This window comes from Cetorhinus maximus, chromosome 5 (genome assembly GCF_964194155.1).
Source record: "Cetorhinus maximus chromosome 5, sCetMax3.hap1.1, whole genome shotgun sequence".
Lineage (NCBI taxonomy): Eukaryota > Metazoa > Chordata > Chondrichthyes > Lamniformes > Cetorhinidae > Cetorhinus > Cetorhinus maximus.
In genome coordinates this window covers 78,745,754-78,770,593 of record NC_135883.1, presented here as the reverse complement: position 1 = coordinate 78,770,593, position 24,840 = coordinate 78,745,754, and the positions used below count along the sequence as shown (strand labels likewise).

The window sequence follows — 24,840 nt, the reverse complement described above, 5'->3', positions numbered from 1 at the left end:
CAACTGCCAGTCTTATCCCCTCACAGGGAGGATATTTATGTAATTGCCAGTCTTACTCCCTCACTGGGAGGGTATTTATGCAACTGCCTGTCTTACCCCCTCACTGGGAGGGTATTTATGTAACTGCCAGTCTGACTCCCTCACTGGGAGGATATTTATGCAACTGCCAGTCTTACCCCCTCACACGGAGGGTATTTATGCAACTGCCAGTCTTACCCCCTCACTGGGAGTGTATTTATGCAACTGCCTGTCTTACCCCCTCACTGGGAGGATATTTATGTAACTGCCAGTCTTACCCCCTCACTGGGAGGGTATTTATGTAACTGCCTGTCTTACCCCCTCACTGGGAGGGTATTTATGTAACTGCCAGTCTTACCTCTATCTGAGAAGGTATTTGTAAGGCAGTCCTGACCCCTCACTGCAGAGCAGAGGCCAGGCTGGATATCTGAAGGATGTGCTTGCAGACACTCGGCAGTGTGAGCATGCCCGAATCTGCCCAGCTGATGTGACAAGTGATTCACGGGGCTGGGCTTTGCCTCCACCGAGATTCACTTCTTCCAGGAAAATTCTTTTGAATTCCGGTCACGCACGGCCAGCCAGCTCGCTGTCTCTCAACTTGGACAAAGTTACCAATCAGCCCGGGAACTGCTGAAAGATTCCGGAGACTGGGCAAGGAGGAGTTTCCTTTTGTCACATCTGTCGATGCAACTGCAGCTGCTGGTAGTTTGAAAGAGATTGAACAGCACAAAAGGAATTCGTATCGCGGGGGGAAGCACCAGACGAGTGTTTCTCTTTGTGGATTGAGAGGAGTACAGAGAGAATGCGGCTTGGCCGTTTCCTGCCCTGGTTCTGGGTGCTCAGGGTGTTGGTGTTGAAGGGTCCGGCTTCAGCCGCGGGCGCCTGGAGAAGGGAAACCTTCAGCCAACATGTCGTGCTGGATGAGAATGGCAAATACCACTTAAGGTGGAAACATGATAACACGACCATCACCTTCGAGGTGGAAGTTGAGACCAGGGGCTATGTTGGACTTGGACTTTCCCCAACGGGATCCATGGCTCAGTCAGACATGGTCATTGGAGGAGTTGCAAATGGGCGCCCTTATCTCAAGGTAAGAAGCGTCCAAGTAACCATCCATCCCCCAGGTATAGATGTGGATACACTCCAATGACTGAATCTGGAGATTAACTCTAAATAACCAATAATATGCCTGACACAAATCCGAACTGTTTTTGGCTTTCATCTATTGGATTTGTACCAAGTCCCATTTTGCTGCTCTCTGTTGAACATGTAGAGTGAAAAATCGACATGGAATTGAATCGTTGATAAACAAGAAAAAATCTCAAATAAATCCGAGAGATCAGATTATCCTTTTAAATTGCCGTTCACCCCTAATCAAAATAGCAAATAACCTGGATGTACAGCTTCTTATTCAGACCTCCTCTCCCGAGAGTTTCACATCTGTAAGAAACTAAACCCAATGATACTGTAAAATTATGGTTTTTGTTTCTGAGTTACTGAGAAACGTTTCAGCTATTAATTATTTATTCACAGGTTATGATCAGAGGTTTAAGAGTTTGAGAACAGAAGGAATCCAGGAAATTAACTTTACCTCCAAATTTTCCCGGTTTAAGGAGAAAAAAGTAAAAATTAGGCAACAAATGTATTTTGGATGACTTTTTACATTAAAAGGCACCTTAAAGTTTGGTAAATTCTATTCAGTGGGTTAGTATAAGAAACTTCAAAGATATTACTTAATTACTGATTATGTCCACAGTTTAAAAAGCCTTTACAAAAGTGGCTTAGTTTTGTATCAACATATTGGTACTGGACACATTTGAAAAATAAATTAGCCTGAACTGAATAAACGTTGGCAACAAAAGGAGGAGGGGTTAGTATGCATGTCTGTGTGCTGGTGACATAAAAAGTCCTTTACATTATTATAATGTTATCTAATCCGAGTGTTTCCAAGTTGGATAGCAGTGACGCTATTGTAGGTAAAGGTGCACATATAAAATTCCATTTTGGAAGGCTGTTATTTATGAACTCCTACTTATGGCTGGTGCTCAGATTGAGTGAAACCTGGTTTATACATCTGTCTGATTTACATGTTCCCAGGAAAGAGAATTCTTTCGGCTGGCAATCTTGGTGGCCAAGAAATTGGTCTTGATGACTTGGCAGAAATTTATTTGCTACATTGCTATGATCTGTTCTGGAAAATATGAATACAAAGCAAGTCAATCTCCTACAGCGTAGCACAGACACATGAAGAGGAATTGCAGTATTCAAGGCAGGCAGAGATTAGGGGTGTGGGGTAACTGGGAGAATAGAGGAATGGGAGGGGAGAGGAGGACACATCTGTCACTGACAATTGCCCTGTTCAGCAGGAAAAAGGAGGTGACGAACTTTGGACTGAGGATTACTTCTCAATGAGAGGGGTTAGTCACAATAATTGTTGTGGGTGGGTGGGGGGGATGGGTGGGTGGTGGATTGGCGTTGGGGGAATTTTCCCAGGCAAGGGCAGGGGGCAGGTTTGGGGCCATGCAGCATGTTCAATCCCTAAAAGTGATATTAGGACAGGGTCCCGACAGCATGCTGCCCACTTTAGGCTTTCCCCAGGTTCGAGACCAGCAGGGAATTGAATGGAATCTGTCAGGAAACCAATTAAGACAATTAAAAAGTCAATTAAGTCCTTTTTTAAACTGTGTTCTTACCTTCACTGCCAGTAAATGGGTTCCCTGCTGTTTCAACATCTTGCCAGGTCAGAGGAGGTGAGTGCACAGTGGGAAGTTATTGTTGACTGAAACTGACCTGGTAGCAACAGAATATTATATAGGCTTGAAATAGGCAGGCCTGTGCTTGGACACAGTGAACGATTTGTCCTGAAAGAAGCAGTTCTTTCATCCTGAATTCACTGATTTCTTTGGAAACAGCAACTTTGTCCAGTAACTTTCAAGTGCCTTGGAGTCCATTGAGCTGAATCTCAACTTCCTGTCTTTTGAGGCTTCCCTGTAACAGGGAGTTACTGATGCTGCAGGAGCTTGGAGCTCTGAGGAGGAGCAGCAGCAGCTTGACACAACCAGCAGCCACAGCAACAGGGGAAGCAACGCCAGCAGCAGCATCTACTGCCTTCTCAACAGCAACATGAAGATCCATGGGACAGAGGGGAAAAACACAGAGCTGCACCTCGAAGGAGGCAATACCTTCAGCACAGGGTCTATAGGTGAAGACATGTCTGAACGATGGTGCTTCAGAAGGCTTAGGCTCTAGTAGTTGCAGACATCTGCAGCCTTCTCAAAGCAGACCACCGCACAAGAGGAGCAGGTGGCCATGCTTTGGCCATGGCTGTCAAGCGAATGAGGTTTCCCTCATGTCGCCTTTGGTTCTTTTGTCGATCACCTTAAATCGGTGTCCTGTGGTTTGCGATCATTCTACCAATTGGAACAGTTCCTCCCCATCTACTCTGTCCAGATAGTGAAATCCTGCAGATGTCACCAGCAGATCCCTGGAATGAATCAGATGCAAATAAACCGAGGGCTCATTGAAATTGAGGAAACCTTGGCCATGATTTTATAGTTGGCGTGTGGGGGCGGGCCTGACGTGACGTAAAATGATGCGCGATGACATCGGGCGTGCATCCTGACATCATCGCGCTGTCTCGCAATGTTTCGTTCGGTGGGCATGCACTGGAGTTGGTTGCATGCCCACCGATAATTGATAGACCTATTAAGGCCATTAAGAATTAATTAATGTCAAGTTAACGCTGCCCGTCGAATGGGCAGACGAAAAGGCCAAGCGGCCTTTACGTTTTTAGGAAACCTCATCCACGAGCGGGATGAGGTTTCCTAAAGCTTTTATGAATTAAATAAAAAGTTTTCCTGAAAAATAAAAACTTGTCCCATCTAATGTGACACAGTCACATGAGGGGACATGTTTCATTAAATTTTTGTTGATTTTATTTATTATTTTCAAAAGCGCTTCAATCTCCCTGAGGCAGCTCTGTGCCTCAGGGAGATTGAAGCACTCTTTCATGCGCATGCATGAAGGAGCACCAGCCCTGATTCTCCCTCCTCCTCCCGCTGGCACAGGTAGCGCTGAACGCTACCACTCGCGTATTACGTTGGGTGGGCCTTAATTGGTGATTGAATGCACTTATGTGGAAACCAAGGTGCCATTAGATCAGTCAGGAGTCTTTATTAATGGGAAAGGCTTCCACACCATTAGTGCGCAGCTGGTCTGTGACCACTGCAAGAATATCATGCAAGTCTGCCCCAGTTATCCGGGAAGCTTCCATGACTCCTTCAACCTTCGGCAGCCTCAAGTACCACAGGTGTTCTCATCACCAAACAGCCTCAGTGGTTGGCTTCTGGGAGACCAGGGTTACTCACTCAAGACCTGGTTGCTGACCCCAGTGTGAATCCTACCGCAGAGACACAGGAGAGGTTTAACAGCAGCCATATCACCACTGGGCCTTTGGCTTGCTCAGGATGAAGCTCTGGTGCCTTGACAGATCTGGAGGCACTCTTCATTATGTCCCAGCAGGGTTTTAGGATTGTTGTGTTCTCCTCTGCCCTTCATAACATGGCGCTGCAGAGAGGGCTGGAGTTGGTGCAAGGGGAATTTGGAGAGTGCTTGGCATCCTTGGAGGAGGAGGAGGAGCCTGATGTACTGTTGGCGCCTGCAGCCACACACCTGGCTCACAGAGAGGCCTGCGATGCCCTCACTCAGGCACACTGAACTTGAAAAGCACCCAGGTGAATCTCTTGTGCAACTAAGATGTTTTCCTCTTATGCTTTCTATTTCTTCCACGTTGTATTACCCCTGTAACTTCAGTTGACCGGAGGCAGTCTGGTCGATTGCTGCTTTGACACGTCACGTTCATGTAGCTGACATCCTCTGGGTTTTGGAACTAGTGGGGGCCTCTTGAGCTGTGCAGGAACAGGCTCAGTCACTGGGGCAGGAGGCAGCATGTACGACACTGTCATGGGGGAAAGGGCAAGGACCAAGTACTTGGGGCACCTTGAGAAGAGCCCCATACTGCTATCTGCCTTTCCCCATCCTCCCTCAGGGCCCATTCCTATACTTCCCTGCAAACCAAGACCAGGAGATCACTTGTCTGCATGTAAGCATGGCATTCAGCCATCAAAGAGATGCCTTGTTCAATCCTCTGTAAACTGGCAGACACCATGTGTGGCCATTGGTGTGGGCCAGCATGCACTCAGTGGCCTGCAGCATCTGACCCTCAATGAGGCTGGCCACTCTTTCAATGGAAGTGATCATCAGCACAAATGCCTGACACTTGATGGCATTCATGCTAAATATGGACTGTGCCTTTCTCTTTCCAATGATGCTCACTGCCTCTAGACAGAAGCACACACATTTCCTGTTGCTACACCACAAGTTCTCTTTTCATTGATGACTCCTGAGGTTCAGCTTTTGTGTGCAGCAGAGCTGAGCTTAAAATGTCCTGCACACTATGACTGGGACTCTCCACTGCTGTCCCCACTCTTTCTCATTGTGATGTGTTCCTCACTGTGTGCTATCCTATCAGTCTGAGAATTTGACCCACCAAGATGTGCGCATCTACAGTGGTGGAGGGTGAGCAGGAGTCAGATGATGGTGCATCCTCAGAGTGCTCTCCCTCCTCTGAGGACTCCATGGACTCCTCTGTTTGGACCTGTGATGCACCTGTGGGAGGTGAAACCCATGAATTAGTTCTGAAAATAGGCAAAATGGGGTTCAACATTGGCATAATGTAGAATATGACACTTAGTCCATTGGGTGACATCAGTTGAACATGAGTGACAGTTAAATGTCAGGTGCTTCATCTAATGCTGTTGCCAGGTCTCTGGGTCACCCCATCTCTCCATCACAAATGACCAGTAGCTATCCCTGTCGATCTAAAGGGCTTCCTCCCCCATGTACAGTCAGTGCACCCATGGCTTCTGCTGCACATTCCAGTCCCCTGCATCTCACTAGCATTAAGGGCTCTCTTCTCCTGCAATGAGAAATGGCAGAGAGTTACAAGAGTGAAAAGTGAACTGAGTGCTGAGGATGGAAAGTAAGTTTTTGAGGAGGGTGACTATGAAAAGTGGGAAACGGAGGGCAAAAGGATGAGGGTGAGTTTAGTGTTATCTGTCAAGGTGGAGATTTGAGGAGGAGGCTGGAGAGTAAGAAAAGTGTGTGACAGCAGGATATGGTCAGGGGAATGCTGTGTGGGAGAATGCTAGGGAGGTGAGAGAGTGATGGCTGCCAGGTGAGAGTTGTAGAATACTCACCTTGTTGTACCACATGAGGTTATTGAATCTTTTGCAACACTGGATCCAGGTTCCAGGCGCTGCACTTTCACTGCTTACCACCTTCGCTATGTGCAACCACACCTGCTCGGTCAGGCTGGATGGGCTTCTCCACTCATCCTCAGAGAAAAGGATTTCTGGCCCTCTCTGAACTCAACGTAACCTCCAGGGACAAGGCCGAGAACCAGTGGGAGCTGGGGGAGAGGGGGCAGCCTTCGCCTATTTTGCTTTCATTCCTACAGGAGTTTCCTCCTTCTCGTTGGTATGTTCAATGCTTTACTCACTGCTGCCATTGTGAGTCCATTAAATAGAGATCCTTCATTGTTTAGGTGCATCATTCTGCCCACCCTCCTGATTAGTCAGGGAATCCATGGCTCAGGCGTAGACGGAATTAATCAAATGGGTTTCCAATCCACAAATAGTGCCCCGCCATTCCAGAAAATTCCACACAATGAGTCATTAATGCTTATCTGGTTGAGAAGAAAGGCCAGGGAATTATTTAGCTTTGGGTGTAATGGGAAGTTGTTGCTGAAATGTGGCTCATTGGTTTTCCTGGTCAACAAATTACACTGAGGGTTAGGGGTGGACGGGGCTGTTAGGAGGATATGCTGGGTTGAAGCAGAAGCCATAATGCTGCTCTGTGGGTGATGAGAGAGGAGTAAAAGTTGAAGTATTGACTAGCAGCAAGGGAATAGTGTTCATTAGAGGATGGGGAGTAGCTGGTAGCACACCCCTCCATCATTTTCACATGGTCCATCACTGACACTTCCCTTCCCTTCCTTGACCTCTCTATCTCAATTTCTGATGATAGACTGTCCACCAATATCCATTACAAGCCTACCGACTCCCACAACTACCTCGACTACAGCTCCTCACACCCCGCTTCCTGTAAGGACTCCATCCCATTCTCTCAGTTCCTTCGCCTCCGTCGCATCTGTTCTGATGATGCTACCTTCAAAAACAGTTCCTCTGACATGTCCTCCTTCTTCCTTAACCGAGGTTTTCCACCCACGGTCGTTGACAGGGCCCTCAACCGTGTCCGGCCCATCTCCAGCGCATCCACCCTCATGCCTTCTCCTCCCTCCCAGAAACATGATAGGGTTCCCCTTGTCCTCACTTATCACCCCACCATCCTCTGCATTCAAAGGATCATCCTCCGCCATTTCCGCCAACTCCAGCATGATGCCACCACCAAACACAGCTTCCTTTCACCCCCCCTGGCGGCATTCCGTAGGGATAGTTCCCTCCGGGACACCCTGGTCCACTCCTCCATCACCCCCTACTCCTCAACCCCCACCTATGGCACCTCCCCATGCCCACGCAGAAGATGCAACACCTGCCCCTTCACTTCCTCTCTCCTCACCGTCCAAGGGCCCAAACACTCCTTTCAAGTGAAGCAGCATTTCACTTGCATTTCCCCTAACTTAGTCTACTGCATTCGTTGCTCCCAATACAGTCTCCTCTACATTGGAGAGACCAAACGCAAACTGGGCGACCGCTTTGCAGAACACCTGCGTTCTGTCCTCAAGAAAGACCTAAGCCTCCCTGTCGCTTGCCATTTTAACACGCCACCCTGCTCTCTTGCCCACATGTCTGTCCTTGGCTTGCTGCATTGTTCCAGTGAAGCCCAACGCAAACTGGAGGAACAGCACCTCATCTTCCGACTAGGCACTTTACAGCCTTGTGGGCTGAATATTGAATTCAACAACTTTAGATCTTAAACTCCCTCCCCCATCCCCACCCCCTTCCCGTTTCTTCCCCCTCCCTTTTATTTTTTCCAATAATTTATATAGATTTTTCTTTTCCCACCTATTTCCATTATTTTTAAATCTATAACTGTAATACACTGTCGTCAGTCTTTCCACCCCATCCCCACTAGAGCTGTACCTTGAGTGTCCTGCCATCCATTCTTAATTAGCACATTTTCTTAGATAATATCACCACCTTTAACACCCCCTTGTTCCTTTTGTCTGTGACATCTTTTGATTATCTGCTCCTATCACTGCTTGCTTGTCCCTACAACCACCACCCCCCCCAACTTCTCTCCCCTCCCCCAACTTCTTTCCCCCCCCCCCCAACCTTAAACCAGCTTATATTTCACCCCTCTCCTAACTTTACTCAGTTCTGCCAAAGGGTCATGAGGACTCAAAACGTCAACTCTTTTCTTCTCCGCCGATGCTGCCAGACCTGCTGAGTTTTTAGGTAATTCTGTTTTTGAGCTGGTAGCACAGTGTTGCTCAGTGAGGAGAGAGGAAGTCCTTTTAATTCACTCAAGTTGGCTAACAAATTGCAAAGCTGAAGTTTGACTTTGGTTTCTGGGGAATGTTCTTTATGGCCACTCCATGTCCACGGATGGTCCCTTGGCAGTAATAGAAGCCCTCCCAGCAACGGATCTGCCAGTGTACAGTGACCAACCCCCATCCCTGCCATCACCTAGCCTGCTTGCATGGCCCTAGCTTCCCCAAAAAACCTTCCCTTCCCTTTGAGGGCATCGCGCCATTGAACTGCAGCCTCAGCACTGGCCACCGCTAGCGATGGAGCTGTTGAGCTGCCAGCTCTCTGATTGGGGTGGATCACCATCTTCAACTGGACAGTGGCCACTTAATTGGCTACCGCCGGTAAAATGCTGCCCCAGGGCCCCGCTACCCACCGGAGCAGGGTTGCTTCCAGCTTACAGTCCAAGTGACGGGACTTCAAGTTCACTGGAAAATTCAGCCCAGAGTTTGTAAAATATACATTTTTGTTATTTTCTCATTTTAAAAAATGAAGTATTGAACTGTGCTTAAAATGAAATTAAGATAATGACCACCACCGCACAAGTAAACTATACTCCAGATCTTCCAATCTCCGGACGGTTGAAGATAGGATATACCCCAGAAGATGTACTACGGAACCCGTCAGACGTCCTAATGCTAGGATTCTGTGGGAATTGCCCAAGGAGTTTGAACTTCCAATGGGCAATTCTCCTGCTCTGTGGGACCCTCCGAAAAAGTCTCCAACTCTAAGTTAGAGTCGGAGACTTTGGACAGTGCTGACTTACTTACCTGGATAGTAAGCCAGGAAATGTTAGACAGAAAAATCACAATCCATCTCCTGGGTAACTTTACAACTTGTCCCCCAATCACTGATACTGCAAACCAGCCCACCATCTTTGCAATCCTCCCCGAACCCCAAATCACCCTGACCCAACCTGACTTGACCCCACAACCCAACAACACCCCCAGCCCACCTACCCGCTTGCACACCTCCCACCCTGCTATCCTACCCACCTGCCACCCTACCCAGCTGTCACCTTACCACCCTACCCACCTGCCACCCTACCCACCTGCCACCCTACCCACCTGCCATCCTACCCAGCTGGCACCTACCCACCTGTCACCTTACCACCCTATCCATCAGCCACCCTACTCACCTGCCATCCTACCCACCTGCCACACTACCCACCTGCCACCATACCCACCTGCCACCCTACCCACCTGCCACCCTACCCACCTGCCACCTTACCCACCTGCCATCCTACCCACCTGTCATCCTACCTAGCTGCCACCTACCCACCTGTCACCTTACCACCCTATCCATCAGCCACCCTACTCACCTGCCATCATACCCACATACCAACCTGCCACCCTGCCCAGCTACCACCCTCCTTACCTTCTCTCTGTAGCTTTTCAAAGAAGCTCTGGGACATTTAAACCCTTTACTTACATAATACGGCAGCTAGTCCTGTAAAAAGTTGGGGCATGGCTTCTGTGCAGGTTCCCTTTGCTGACGCCTCTGAGGTTTCCTGCACTGAATGAGTTCTGCAGGATCCACCATTGGGAGACTGTCCTGAAAAATTAGAGGAAGGTAAGCCTCTAAGTTTTGTCTGATCAGAGTCGGAAATATTGGTTCAGTCCCTGAATGGGAGATTCGGGTCAATGTGTCATTTGACTTCCAGCATCTTTGCAGCTTCAAACTTTTTGGTTCAAATCTCCACAGATTTCTAATCAACTTGGCCAGAACTTTAAGCTTCAAAGGTGAGTTTCTCTTAGCATGCACCAAAACACTGTGCACAACAATAACTTGCATTTATATTAGTTGGCCCGTAATTTGCTTTCAGTGGTGAAGCATAACACCTGTCATGCTTTGTACACGGATTCCACTTGCTGTGCACCTGAGCAAGGACACTTTTGACTATTTTCTATTGATTGGTCTCATTTGTTTTGGCTCAGTTATGACAATCGGCATGAAAACTGTGCTACTCAAAACTCAACAATCAGTGAAGATGTTATGAGAATTTCTGTCACAATAAAGCTGCATCTATCAGAAATGATATATTTGTCCAAACCTCCAGGACAGACTTTCAGCTGTATTTATTACTGTGTTGGTTTTAGGTTGAATTTTCCATAAAATGTTGTCCAAATCTAAACTATGTTGAAATGAGATTTTTTGGAATAGCCCTCGCTATGCACCTTAAGCGTTCTAATATTATTCCTTACACATGAAGGTGTAACATTTGGATGTACGGTAATTAATCGAAGAAAGATACTTAATACATAGAATAAGAGCAGCAGTTACATTTTCAGTGAGGAATTAATACTGATGATATTTTGTAATTATGATAGAAATAATAGACTTAATTAAGCACCGACCCTAGTAGTCAAGTTGTTTCAAAGATGGTTATGAAATTGCCTGACATGTTTATTATTTGTTGAACAAGTTCCAGCTCAGGTGACTCATGCAGAAGAAAGTCCTGTTAACACATACCATAGCCCCACTGATAGCCACAGTCTAGTGGTTAAATACTATTCGGGATGTAACACAGAGATTAATTATCATTTAGAATTGAAGGATGGGGCTATGCTCTTGGCCATGCATGCTAGGATTTATTAATAAAGTACTATGTCCTGTGAAAATTCTCCCAGAGAAAGTTGCAGCAGCATTGCAAAATTTTATAGAGGGAATTAGGAAAAATAGTAGGTGTGAAAATCCAAAAGGCATGCACTAAGACACTGTGCACAACAATAACTTGCATTTATATTAGTTGGCCCATAATTTGCTTTCAGTGGTGAAGCTGCTGAGTTCTCTGTGGTGAGAACTTTACCTCTTACAAAGTGAAATTGATTGTCACGTAGTTTAATGGGGATTCCCAGTGTTGAGCCACAGTGATGTCATCAAACTTTCTTCACGGCCAATCACATTAAAGAATTTTCACAGATAACAAACCGGGAAATGAAAAGAACAATCAATGCCTTTTTAAAAAAAAAAATTAAAGAGTAAGATAAAGATTGGGACAGACATATGGGCCTGAATTTTCAGCTCAGCGGGTGGGCGCAGTCGGCAGGCTTGGGATTGGCCGGGAAATGGACCGTCGACTGCGATTGGCCTCCGACCACAAGTTCATGTTGGTTGGCCAATTAATGGCCAGCCAGTGTGAAATGTGCGCTGAAAATATCAGCGCTGCCGGGGTGGGGGCTACGTAAAATGTCAGGCAATTGCGCCATAATGGGCTTAATTGCCCGCTTAATTGTTGGTGGCATGCTTCTGACTTTTGCACGCGCCCGCTGACCGAAATATCGCATGAGTGCGGAATGATGATGGGACGTTTGCCCAAGTTCATCTCGCATGATTTCACGCCCGATTGGATCAATTTTACGCTGATCAGGCGGTCGCGCGTCTGACCCGGTCGGGCGTGAAATCGTGCGAGATGACTTCGGGCAAGCATCCCGACGTCATGCCAAGCTCGTGTGATATTTCGGCCGGCGGGCGCACGCAAAGGCCGGAAGTGCGCCCGCTGACCGAAATATCGCACAAGCGTGGGATGACGTCAGGATGCTTGCCCGATGTCATTTCGTACGATTTCACGCCCAACCGTCTGATCAGCATAAAATTCAGCCCCCTGGGACTAAAGTAGAAGCTAACATACCATGAACATAATTTAAAAGCTATTTTTTAAATTATTTAAGAAACACTAATTTTATAAAATTAATAACTAATCATGATGGAGAAATCTAACAACATTCCACTATGTTTTCAGGGCCAGATTGATTGTTCAGCAGTATTTATTAGTCAGATTGCTGATTGAAAACCCAGCTACACCTCATCGAACAAACCTTAACCTATCAGGGGGTTTCGAACCATGATTTGAGAGCGTAAAAGGAAAGATTCTCACCAGATCAACTGATTTCACTGATTTCCATTTTTCGAGAGGTGTGTGGGGGGTCAGTGGTGGGGGATGAGTGGCGGGGTGTCCATGGTGCAGCCTGTGGTGGAGCAGTAAATGACAGATGCAACTTCAGGGCTTCTGCATTAATATATATTTGCACTAATTCCTGATGCTGCAGTCAGATTCAGAAGGCTAATGACGGCGAAAGTCATCAGTTCAGTGTCGTACTTTGTTTTATAATGCTCCTGTAAAGTGCCTTGGGATGCTTTATTTTGTTAAAGCTGCTACATAACTTATTATTGTTTGTTGTGGTTCACTGTCAAAAACCCCATAAATTCTGTACCATTGCCTTTAATGTATCTCCTGGTACATGAATTCCAAAACGTTGGTATGCAGGTACAGCATCGATTGGGAAGGTAAATTGAATGTTTGGGTTTATTGCAAGGGGACTGGAATGTTTAAGAAGGGAAATGTTGCTACATCTGTACAGGGCCTTAGTTAGACTGCTTCTGGAGTACTGTGTACAATTTTGGTCGCCTTACTGAAGAAAGGATATATTTACATTGGAAACAGTTCAGAGAAGGTTCACTTGACTGATTCCTGGAATGAAGGGATTATCTTGAGACAACGTTGAGCAGCTTGGGCTCATACTCATTGGGTTTTAAAAGAATGAGAGGGGACCTTATTGAAACATGTAAGATCTTGAGAGGACTTGGCAGGGTGGATGTTGGAAGGATGTTTCCCCTTCTGAGGGTGTCTAGAACTAGGGGACACAGTTTAAAAAATAGAGGTCTCCTGGTTAAGACTAAACTAAGGAGATTTTTTTTCTCTGAGGGCCATTAGTCTGTGGAATTCTCTTCCCCAGAAAGTGGTGGAGGCTGGATCATTGAATATTTAAGGCTGAGTTTGATAGTTTTGTGATTAGCATGGAGTGGAGGGTTATGGGGGTGGTCAGGAAGTGAGTTGAGACCACAACCAGATCAGCCATAATCTTATCGAGGGGCAGAGCAGGCTCAAGGGGCTGAATGGCCTCCTGCTGTTCCTAACTCTTGTGTTCATGTGTAATGTTAATAAAACTTCCCAAAGTGTTTTGCAGAAGGATTATCAATCAATATTTTGCACTAGGCCACATATTAGGACATATGACCAAAAGCTTGGTCAAAGAATTAGATTTTAAGGAAGGGTCATAAAAGAGGAAAAAGAAGTTGAAAGGTGGAGAGATTTAAGAAGAGAATTCCAGGGCTTAAGGCTTAGGCAACTGAAGGCATGACTGCTAGCAGTGGAGAGATTAAAATTGGGCGTGCGCAAGAGGACAAAATTGGAGGAGTGCAGAGATCTCAGAGGGCTCTACGGCTGAAAGAGGTTACAGAGACAAGGTGGCAGTGTGGGTGGTGAGACCATAGAACCTGTTAAATGACAATTTATTGTAGAAGTAGTATGTAATCCAACAATTGTTTGAAGCTGTAACTGTTCCAAGTATGACCTGTTTCTTTCAACTGTATAAATATCTGACATGTTATATGGAATGAAAGTAACGAAGACATCATTTTCCCAGATACATGGGCGAAATTGAATACCACTCTTGGCAAACTGCCTGCGAGTTTGGTTGGGGGTGGGAGGCGATACAGGAGGGAAGGCAGAGGATAAGGCTGTTGATATGGTGTATATGGACTTCCAAAAGGTGTTCGATACAGTGCCACACAACAGACTTGTGAGGAAAGTTATAGGTCATGGAATAAAAGGAGTAATAGCAATGTGGATACAAAACTGAGTGATAGGAAACAGAGTAATGGTTAATGGGTATTTTTCGGGCTGGAAGAAGGTTTGTGGTGGAGATCCCCAGGGGTCGATATTGGGACCCTTGCTTTTCCTGATATGTATTAATGATCTAGGTCTTGGTGTGTAGGGGACAACTTCAAAATTTGTGGATGACTCAAAACATGGGAGAATTGTAAACTGTGAGGAGGACAGTGTAGAACTTCAAAAGGACATTGACACATTAGTGGAGTGGGCAGATAGGTGGCAGATGAAGTTCAATGTGGAGAAATGTGAGGTGATACACTTTGGTACAAAGAACATGGAGACACTGCATATGAGAATGTTTCCAGGGATGAGACACTTCAGTTATGAGGAAAGATTGGAGAAGTTGGGACTGTTTTCTTGGAGAGGAGAAGGCTGAGAGGAGAATTGATAGAAGTTTTCAAAATCATGAAGGGTGTGGACAGAGTAGATAGGGAGAAACTGTTCCTACTCATAAAAGGATCGAGAACCAGAGGGCACAGTTTTAAAGTGTTTTGCAAAAGAAGCAAATGCGAGGTGAGAAGAAACTTTTTCACACAGCAAGTAGTTAGGGTTTAGAATGCACTGCCTGGGAGTGTGGTGGAGGCAGGTTCAATTGAGGCATTCAAGAGATTGGATGATTGTCTAAATAGAAACAATGTGCAGGGTTACGGGGAAAAGGCAGGAGATTGGCACTAAGTCAAAATGCTCAGAGAGCTGGTGTAGACACGATGGGCTAAATGGCCTCCTTGTATACCGTAACAATTCTGTGATTCTGGGTGCCTGCCTCCCTCACTCCCTGCAATTCACGGGCAGGGCAATTCAGGTAAGGCCTTTCCACCCAGAGACAAATTCAGGTCAATTAGGGGCCACTTAAGTGGTTCATCCTAGCCATGTGGGGAGTGCAGTAAAGGCTGGTGGCCTCCTTGTGGGCTTGTGTGGGGGAAGGGGCCCTCTCCTTACTGGGTAAGCTGTAGAAACCGGAGGGTCACTCTGGCGGCAAGAGCTTCTCCTCGGAATGCCACCTCCCCTTCGCTCTGCAACTACCTCCTGTTTTCCTTGCTGGCACCTGCCTGACTGGCCTTGATGAGCCCAACACACTTATTTCACTTATTATTCTGGGGCTTCTTCCAAGTTGCTGGTCCAGGCTACTGAGACTGAAGATCTCCTGGCCCTCCGATTGGCTGGCAGCTCTTAGAGGCGGGATTTTACCCTTAAAGTGACAGAGGCCTTGAGGCCAGGCAGCTAACTACCTGAAACGCATTAAAATTGCATTGGGCTTCTGGAAATGGTTGCAGCAGAGTTGTCTCCAGCTTTCCAGCCCGCCATCGGGGCCACCGTCACAGCTATTAAATTCAGCCCATTATATGTAAATATTTTCCATGTATGTCCACCTGACTACCATGAAGAAACTTCAAAAATTGTAATTTCTGATTGTGTCATTTATTTTCTTGTATTTAGAGATTAAGTAGTTAAAATAACATTCAATGGAGCTGTGTGAAATTTGCATAGTTCATTGATCAGAACAGAGACACTTTCAGAGCAAAAGTGAAAAGAAATGCATGTTCCATTTTTCAGGTGAAACTCACAAAATGCAGAATCAGACAGTGCACAAACATATAGGTCTTAACGACCTTGCAATACTGAATTTACGCACAGTTGCTCCTGCATCGCTGCTGTTACAGAATTGAGGACAGGAGCAACTCCAAAATGTTTCCCATGTGTTTAACTGTTACTTTTTCAAAATAGCCGAGATCAGACAAAATCTTAACCATTTTCATAAATGTACATAATATGGGACAGATGAAGACCTCTCTTCTTCTTGTGACCATATTCAGGCCACATTCTTTAATTGCTTCTTCTCATGTGTCAAACTTACTGATTATACACCCTGGTTTAGCCAAGCAGCCAAATTTCTAATTATTAAAATATTATTAATTAAAGAGATATTGGAGATTCATAAACACTGAACAGATGCAATGTTCTTGTCTGCTGAAGCCTTGCAACATATTGCAACTAAAAGAGTTAATGTTGATTTGGCTTGTGCACATATGGCAGCAAAGTACTCCATATGAGGTACAGGCAAGCATAATTTAAAGGGGTGAAGAATTGTTCGAAAAGGAGGAAAGAAGAAACCATTTTGAGGGAATGACATGGTCAGATTGGGAGAGAAAAAGCAGAGAAATAAACGATTAGCAATAAAACCATAGGGAGGAAAATTCTGTCAAACTTAATATAGCACAAAATCTAATTTAAAGAATTGATTTTGAAGAGTTGGAAAAAGCAGAAAATTGCTCCCTTATGTAAATGCTGAGAATTTTAGATGGTTTCCAAAATTCATTTCTGTTGGTGAAGGTACTAGTTAAATTGCAGTGTTTTTATGATTGTTGCAATGAGCAAAATTCCATTAGCCTGGGGACAAAATCATGAAAGAAAAATATTTTAGAAGTATTCCGTGGAAAAGTTAACCTCTGTTGAACAATTTAAATAGGGTCATCTCTTGTTGGAATGGAAATATTTTTTTTCTCGTGAATATTGACATTTCAAAATAAAGGATGATTTTAATTTAAGAGATTGTTTGGGATCAACTTTTACAAGAATGGAGCCAAGTATATAATAAACCCATCATCCTGATATCCATCTACAATTTCCTGCTTTGGTTTTAGGAAATTTTTGCCTTTGACATATATGTGTGTATAGAAGTGTGGTGAACCAACTAAACAGACAGCTAAAATCATCCCAGAGCCTAAGCAATTTGTTAAGTATAGACATGATTATCAAAATATAAACATGGAGTGGCACAGTAACATTCCCCTCAAGCAGGCAATGAAGGGCACAGCCCAAAAAAATCAGGGAGACTTGTTTTTTTTCAAAAAAAAAATTTCTGTCTAAATATCACAGATGCTACAATATGCACAATTGTTTATCCACTGTATTTGTTCTTTCTTGGGATGTGGGCGTTGCTGGCAAGGCCAGCATTTATTGCCCATCCCTAATTGCTCTTGAGAAGGTGGTGATGAGTTGCCTTCTGGAACCGCTGCAGTTCATGTGGTGTAGGTACACCCACAATGTTGGGAAGCGAGTTTGAATCCAGCGACAGTGAAGGAATGGCAGCATAGATCAAATTCAGGATGATGCATGACTTGGAGGGGAACTTGCAGATGGTGGTGTTCCCATGCATCTGCTGCCCTTGTCCTTCTAGGTGGTCGAGGTCATGGGTTTGGATGATGCTGTCGAAGGAGACTTGGCAAGATGCAGTGCATCTTGTAGATGATACACACTGCTGCTACTGTGTGGTGGAGGGAGTGACTGTTTAAGGTGGTGGATGAGGTGCCAATCAGGCGGGCAGCTGTATACTGAGTGGTGTCGAGATTTTTGAGTCTTGTTGGAGCCACACACATCCAGGCAAGTGGAGAGTATTCCATCACACTCCTGACTTGTGCCTTGTAGACGGTGGACAGACTTTGGGGAGTCAGAAGGTGAGTTACTTGCCACAGGATTCCTATCCTCTGTCCGGCTCTTGTAGCCACTGTATTATATGACTAGTCCAGTTCAGTTTCTGATCAATAGTAACCCCCAGGAAGTTGATAGTGGGGAATTCAGCGATGGTAATGCCATTGAATGTTATGGGGCAATGGTTAGATTCTCTCTTGTTGGAGATGGTCATTGCCTGGTACTTGTGTGTCGTAAATGTTGCTTCCTGCTTATCATTCCATGCCTGAATGTTATCCAGGTCTTGTAGCATATGGACATAAATGGCTTCAGTAACTGTGGAGAACTCAACATTGTACAATCATGTATTAACATTATTTCACAGAGCTATATTTTTCTCTGTTGCAGTTCTCAAATTTATCGTCTCATAGGTAAGAATTACTCATACACAAATCGAGTAGATCAGGCTTGTCCAAATTGCGGCCCACAGGCTGTATGCAGCTCCCGAAGCCATTCTATGTGATCCACTGGCACCAGCTTTCAAAATGCTGGTACGTGGGAGTTTCTGCAAAGAGCTGCTCCTCCAATCAGGCCGGAACACATGTGGGAGAGAAACAGTCACTGATTGGAGAAGCAGTGAACACCAGCGGCAGGCAGTTTACTGAAAGGAGGTTTTCTCTCAGGGGAAGTGGCAGGAGAAAATGATTGCGGGAGCCCAGGGAGGGGAACACGAGAGCCGGGGTCCGGGGAGGGGAACACGTATGTGTGTATGTGTGTGGGGGGGAGTGAGAGAGTGTGCGTGTGTGTGTGGGGGGGAGTAAGAGAGTGAGCGTGTGTGTGTGTGTGTGTGTGTGTGGGAGTGAGAGAGTGAGCGTGTGGGGGAGTGAGAGAGTGAGCGTGTGTGTGTGTGTGTGTGTGTGTGGGAGTGAGAGAGTGAACGTGTGTGTGTGGGGGAGTGAGAGAGTGAGCGTGTGTGTGGGGGGGGAGTGAGAGAGTGAGCGTGTGTGTGTGGGGGAGTGAGAGAGTGAGCGCGTGTGTGTGGGGGAGTGAGAGAGTGAGCGTGTGTGTGGGGGGGAGTGCGAGAGTGAGCATGTGTGTGTGGTGGAGTGAGAGGGTGAGTGAGTGTGTGTGTGTAGGAGAGAGAGTGAGCATGTGTGTGTTTTGGAGTGAGAGTGAGCGTGTGTGTGTGGGGGAGTGGGAGAGTGTGGGGGAGTGAGTGGGGGTGTGTGCATGGGGGAGTGAGACAGTGAGTGAGAGTGTGTGTGTGTGGGAGTGAGAGAATGAGCGTGTGTGTTGGAGAGAGAGTGAGCGTGTGTATGTGGGGGAGTGAGAAAGTGAGTGTGTGTGTGTGGGAGTGAGAGAGTGAGCGTGTGTGTGTGGGGGAGTGAGAGAGTGAGCGTGTGTGTGTGGGGGAGTGAGAGAGTGAGCGTGTGTGTGGGGGAGTGAGAGAGTGAGCGTGTGTGTGTGTGGGAGTGAGAGAGTGAGCGTGTGTGTGGGGGTTGGGAGAGTGAGCGTGTGTGGGGGCGTGAGAGAGTGGGCGTGTGTGTGTGTGGGAGTGAGAGAGTGAGCGTGTGTTTGTGGGGGAATGAGCGAGTGAGCGTGTGTGTGTGTGAGAGTGAGAGAGTGAGCGTGTGTGTGTGGGGGTTGGGAGAGTGAGTGTGTGTGTGGGGGTTGGGAGAGTGAGCGTGTGTGTGTGTGGGAGTGAGAGAGTGAGTGTGTGTATGTGTGGGAGTGAGAGAGTGAGCGTGTGTGTGTGTGTGGGAGTGGGAGAGTGAGCGTGTGTGGGGGGAGTGGGAGAGTGAGTGTGTGTGTGTTTGCGCGTGCAAGTGGGAGGGTGTGAGAGTGAGGGTGTGTGTGTGTGTGGGAAGGGGGAGTGAGAGTTTGAGTGGGGGAGTGGGAGAGTGTCTGTTTGTGGGAGTGAGAGTGTGTGTGTGGGAGTGAGAGAGAGTGTGTGTGGGAGTGAGAGAGACAGCATGTGTGTGTGGGAGAGAGACAGCGTGTGTGTGTCGGAGTGAGAGAGTGAGCATGTGTGTGTGGTGGAGTGAGAGGGTGAGTGTGTGTGTGTGTAGGAGAGAGAGTGAGCGTGTGTGTGTGCAGTAGTGAGAGAGTGAATGTGTGTGTGTTTTGGAGTGAGAGGGTGAGTGTGTGTGTGGGTGGGAGTGGGAGAGTGTGAGGGTGTGGGGGAGTGAGAGAGTGAGTGAGGGTGTGTGTGTGGGAGTGAGAGAGTGAGCGTGTGTATGTGGGGGAATAGGAGAGTGAGCGTGTGTACGTGGGGGAGTGGGAGAGTGAGTGTGTGTGTGGGGTTGAGTGGGAGAGTGAGTGTGTGTGTTTGCACATGCGAGTGGGAGAGTGTGCGTTTGTGTGGGAGTGAGGGTGTGTGTCTGTGTGAAGGGTGAGTGAGAGTGTGTGTGGGGGAGTGGGAGAGTGTGTGTGGGAGTGAGAGAGTGAGCATGTGTGTATGGGGGAGTGAGAGGGTGAGTGAGTGTGTGTATGTGTGTGTGTGTAGGAGAGAGAGTGAGTGTGTGTGTGTTTTGGAGTGAGAGAGTGAGCGTGTGTGTGTGGGGGAGTGGGAGAGTGTGAGAGTGTGGGAGAGTGAGTGAGGGTGTGTGTGTGTGAGTGAAAGAGTGAGCGTTTGTGTGTGTGTGGGGGAGTGAGAGAGTGACTGTGTAAGTGTGTGTGTGCGTGTACGAGTGAGAGCGTGAGCATTTCTTTTATTCATTCACGTGATGTGGGCTTCGCTGGCTGGGCCAGCATTTATTGCCCATCCCTAATTGCCCTTGAGAAGGAGGTGGTGAGCTGCCTTCTTGAACCGCTGTAGTCCATGTGATGTAGGTACACCCACAGTGCTGTTAGGAAGGGAGTTCCAGGATTTTGACCCAGCGACATTGAAGAAACAGCGATATATTTCCAAGTCAGGATGGTGAGTGTCTTGGAGGGGAACTTCCAGGTGCTGGTGTTCCCAACTATCTGCTGCCCTTGTCCTTCTAGATGGTAGTGGTCGTGGGTTTAGAAGGTGCTGTCTCAGCAGCCTTGGTGAATTTCCTGCAGTGCTTCTTGTGGATGGTACACACTGCTGCTTTTGTGTGTCAGTGGTGGAGGGAGTGAATGTTTGTGGATGCCACTCAAGCAGACTGCTTTGTCCTGGACAGTGTCAAGCTTCATGAGTGGGAGCTGCACTCATCCAGGCAAATGGGGAGTATTCCATCACACTCCCGACTTGTAAATGGTGGACAGGCTTTGGGGAATCAGGAGGTGAGTTACTCGTCGCACGATTCCTAGCCTCTGACCTGCTCTTGTAGCCACAGTATTTATATGGTGAATCCAGTATAGTTTCTGGTCAATGTAACCCCCAGGATGTTGATAGTGGGGGATTCAGTGATGGTAATGTCATTGAATGTCAAGCGTGATGATTAGATTCTCTCTTGTTGGAGATGGTCATTGCCTGGCACTTGTGTGGCATGAATGTTACTGCCACTTGTCAGCCCAAGCCTGGATATTGTCCAGGTCTTGCTGCATTTGGACATGGACTGCTTCAGTATCTGAGTCGTCACAAATGGTGCTGAACATTGTGGAATCATCAGTGAACATCCCCGCTTCTGACCTTATGATTGAAGGAAGTTAATTGATGAAGCAGCTGAAGATGTGTGGGAGATTAAGTATGTGTCTGCTTTACTCCCAGTTTGAGGCTTCTCACTCACTCTCACCACCACTAATCAACACACACACACTCACCCGCTCACAGTGGGTGAGGGAGTGAGTGAGTGAGAGACCCTGAGCCTAGGTATGAGCCTGTCATGCACACTCTAATCATCTCACATTCTGGTCATTTTTATTAAATACTCTTTTTTTTTAACTTAACAACTTAACACTATGACATTGCTTTATTTTTGCTCAGCAATTGTTTCTTTCCTTAATGCTTATTTTTTGAAATGCAGTTTAAAGTTGTGCCAAACCTAATCTTTGTGAAATTTGCTCATTGGACCTTTGAGTGATTAAAAAATGGAAATGTGGCCCCCGAGCGAAAAGCTTGGACAAGCCTGGAGTAGATAGTTTGAATATAAAAACAAACTGTTCATGCACCAAATGTGCAACAACCTTAGGAGCTGTGGGGCTGGATTTTGTGGGGGTGGTGATGGTCCAAGGAGGCCCGGAAAGCTCAGGGGAAACCTCGCCATGGCTGGATTTCGTTCCTTTCTTGCAGCTGATGAGCTGCTGTCGGGCCTCCTGTACATTTAAAAGCTGAAAGCCTGCCTCCAAGAGCTGCTGGCCAATTAGAGGTCCGGCAGCCCTTTAGTTGCAGCAGCATCATCAGGATCAGTGGCCACTGCTGGGACTGCACTTAGCCAAGAGGACGTAGCAGTGGACATTGCCCTCGTAGTAAGGCAAGTCTCGGCCAGGGGCAAGTGGGTGGTTGGTGAGGGAAGAGGAGTTTTTTGCTCCAGGCGTGGCCATTGCTGCCCAGGGGCCCCTCCATGGTCACAGAGTGCTCGATTAGGAGTGTTCCCCAAGCCTACAGTGTCGGTGTTCAACAGGAGCTCTGCCCATGTGGTGGACGGCCCCCACCACAGCTGGTAAAATGTCAGTAGCAGCGGGAAGAGGTCCTTAATTGGCCACCTAATTGGGTCCACGGGCCTCTGGTTGGGGGCGCTATCCTCGACCTTCCCTGCCACTGGTAAACCACCATGGTGACGCGAAAGTGATGGACACGCCAACCTGCCTTCCCATCTCATTTCTCCACCAACCCCCGTAACCTCCACCAGCCTCCTACCAGTGCCTGCAGGACCCATAATAGGAGACAGAATGTGACCTGGGATTTAATTAATTGATAAAAATAATGGACAGCAAATTGATTCATTCATTCCCCTTCAAGATGTTTCATACCTGTGAGCCTTCCTATCTCCCTGCTTTTGATTTCCCCACCATCACCACCCTCCTTGTGTCCAACAGTCCAACAGCTTAGACTCCATGGGACAGAATCTTCTGCCTGTCAGGCAGGCCAGTCGGGAGTGGGCGCGGGCAGGCGCAGAGCCGATCGCCGCCCGTGATCGGCGGCATGCTGTCATTTTATATTGGCGGGTCAATTAAGGGCCCGCCCAGCGTGACGCGCGCCTGGTAGTGCTCAGTGCTACCAGTGCGGGCGGGGGGAGGAGGGAGAGTCGGGGCCTGCACTCTTTTGCTTGGGCTTTTCACCTGCCCACCAACCTTAAGGTCGGACAGGCAGCCCTGTCAATTAGTTTAACTGGTTTATTAATGGCCTTAACAGGCCTTTGACAGTTTGGCGGTCGCACAGCTGTCTCTGGCACGCGCCCGCTGAATGGAAGATTGGAATGATGCGCGATGACGTCGGGACACATGCCCGACATCGCCACGTGTCATTTTACGTGTCGGGCTTGCGGGCCCACCCTCGCTCGCCAAAGAGAAAATTCTGCCCCATGGGTGTTTCCTTGATCCAGGAAGTATATCTGTAGAGACTGTAACCATTCAACACATGTTTTGTGGTCCACTATTTCTAATTGATATGAAATCATGCTGTAGTAACTGTAGCTTTAAGGCATGTAGTGACTGTAGCTTTAAGACTTATTGTGCTGTGTAGTATCACATGACAATGTGAACAAATCAGCCCTAAGCACAGGAAACCTTAGGTGGGAGTTTTTGTCCAGTTGTGGATCTTGATGGAAGCATGTAACTGCTGCTGAAGCCCTGTAAATAAAGTCCACTGTTTCTTATGAGAGACCTCTCTGGAAAATCAAGTCCACAACAACTGGCAACAAGGATAAATTGGTTCCAGCGCTGTCCCTTGCCCAGTCAATGTGAGTACCTTGTTTTAAACAGAAGAAAAGGAAAATATACTCTCCAGGTATGCCACTTTTTGGCGGAATTGACCCCTTCAACTCATCCACAGAGGGTTAGAGTTAATATATGGAACGCCTCGGTTTTATTTTCCAAGCAAACGAAATAACAGAGGAGGAAAAAAGGAAACAATTCTCTCAAGCATCTGTGGGAGTAAAATTTTTAATTTAATCCATTGTTTAACAGCCCCGAATGCTTCGATTGGAAGACCTTCAGTGAATTGGTAGGCCTCGTAAAGGGTCATTTTCAACCTAAACCCTCTGTAATCATGCAGAGGTTCAAATTTAATTCAAGAGTAAGAGCCCCAGGGGAGACCATAGCACCATATGTGGTGAAGTTGAAACAACTAACTGAACATTGTGACTTCGGGGAGACCCTAAACGATATGTTAAAGGATTGCTTGGTCTGCGGTGTGCACGATGATGCTGTTGAACCACAGTTTTTAGCTGAAGTAAATATTGATTTTAAAAGAGCATTGAAAATAGCACTTGCGATGGAAAGTGCCGAGCGGGATTTGCAGGCCTTATTGAGTGTACAAAATGGTGCCATTTGCCAGTTGGGACTGGAACAGACCACTGGGCGTGGTGTGAAAATGAGGGAGTCAGCCACGAAGCTGGAGACAGCTGCTGATAACCGAAAATTTTTAAAAAATATATAGGAGACAGCTCAGCAGCAAATCTGAAATTGAATTGTTACCGATGTGGAAGTAACCATATCCTTGAAACTTGCCGCTTTAAAGAGGTGGAGTGCCATTATTGTCATAGAAGAGGGCACACACTGACGCAATGTAAAGCAAGATTGAGACAGACTCCCAGGCAGCAAACTAAACTGATTGAGGTACATAATGTGGAAGAACTAGAAACCACTAATTTCGATGTTTATTCTCTACTTAATGTGAAAATAGGGAAAATAAAGCCAATCACTGTTACTGTGCAAGTCAATGGAAAACCTTTGATTATGGAAGTGGATACTGGTGCTTCAACCACTGTAGTGCGAGAGCGCACATTCAAATATTTAAACATGGATACTCAACAATTGAATATGGAGCAGACTTCAGCCAAATTGAAAACTGGTGAAGCCATACGAGTGAAAGGTATTACCACTGTACCTGTTTAAGGTACGAAAGGAGTGTGTAGCCATTCAGCAACCTGAGGAAATGAAGACTGTCTTAAACAGCAGCATGGAAGAACTGCAGAAGAAACTCGAGGAGACTCTGCTGAATTACAGAATTCAAGACGAAGCAAGTGACCTTCACAAAGAAAAGGAAAACCTGTCGAAAGACCTTCACACACTATAAGTATCCCTCAGGTCAAAGTTTGTACCTCTGGAAAATTACGAAGA

General features: G+C 46.7%; 1 protein-coding gene across 2 annotated transcripts in view; it reads left to right on the top strand.

The window, feature by feature from the left end:
• The first annotated feature begins 493 nt into the window (after window positions 1–493).
• Window positions 494–24,840, top strand: part of moxd1 (monooxygenase, DBH-like 1) — a 91,483-nt gene continuing 67,136 nt past the window's right edge. The window contains exon 1 of one of the 2 annotated variants that reach the window (XM_078542092.1): window positions 494–1,108. In XM_078542092.1, the coding sequence (XP_078398218.1) occupies window positions 821–1,108 (288 nt within the window). In that variant the 5' untranslated portion in view covers window positions 494–820. The remainder of the gene's footprint in view (window positions 1,109–24,840) is intronic. The other variant, XM_078542091.1, reaches the window with a different exon arrangement.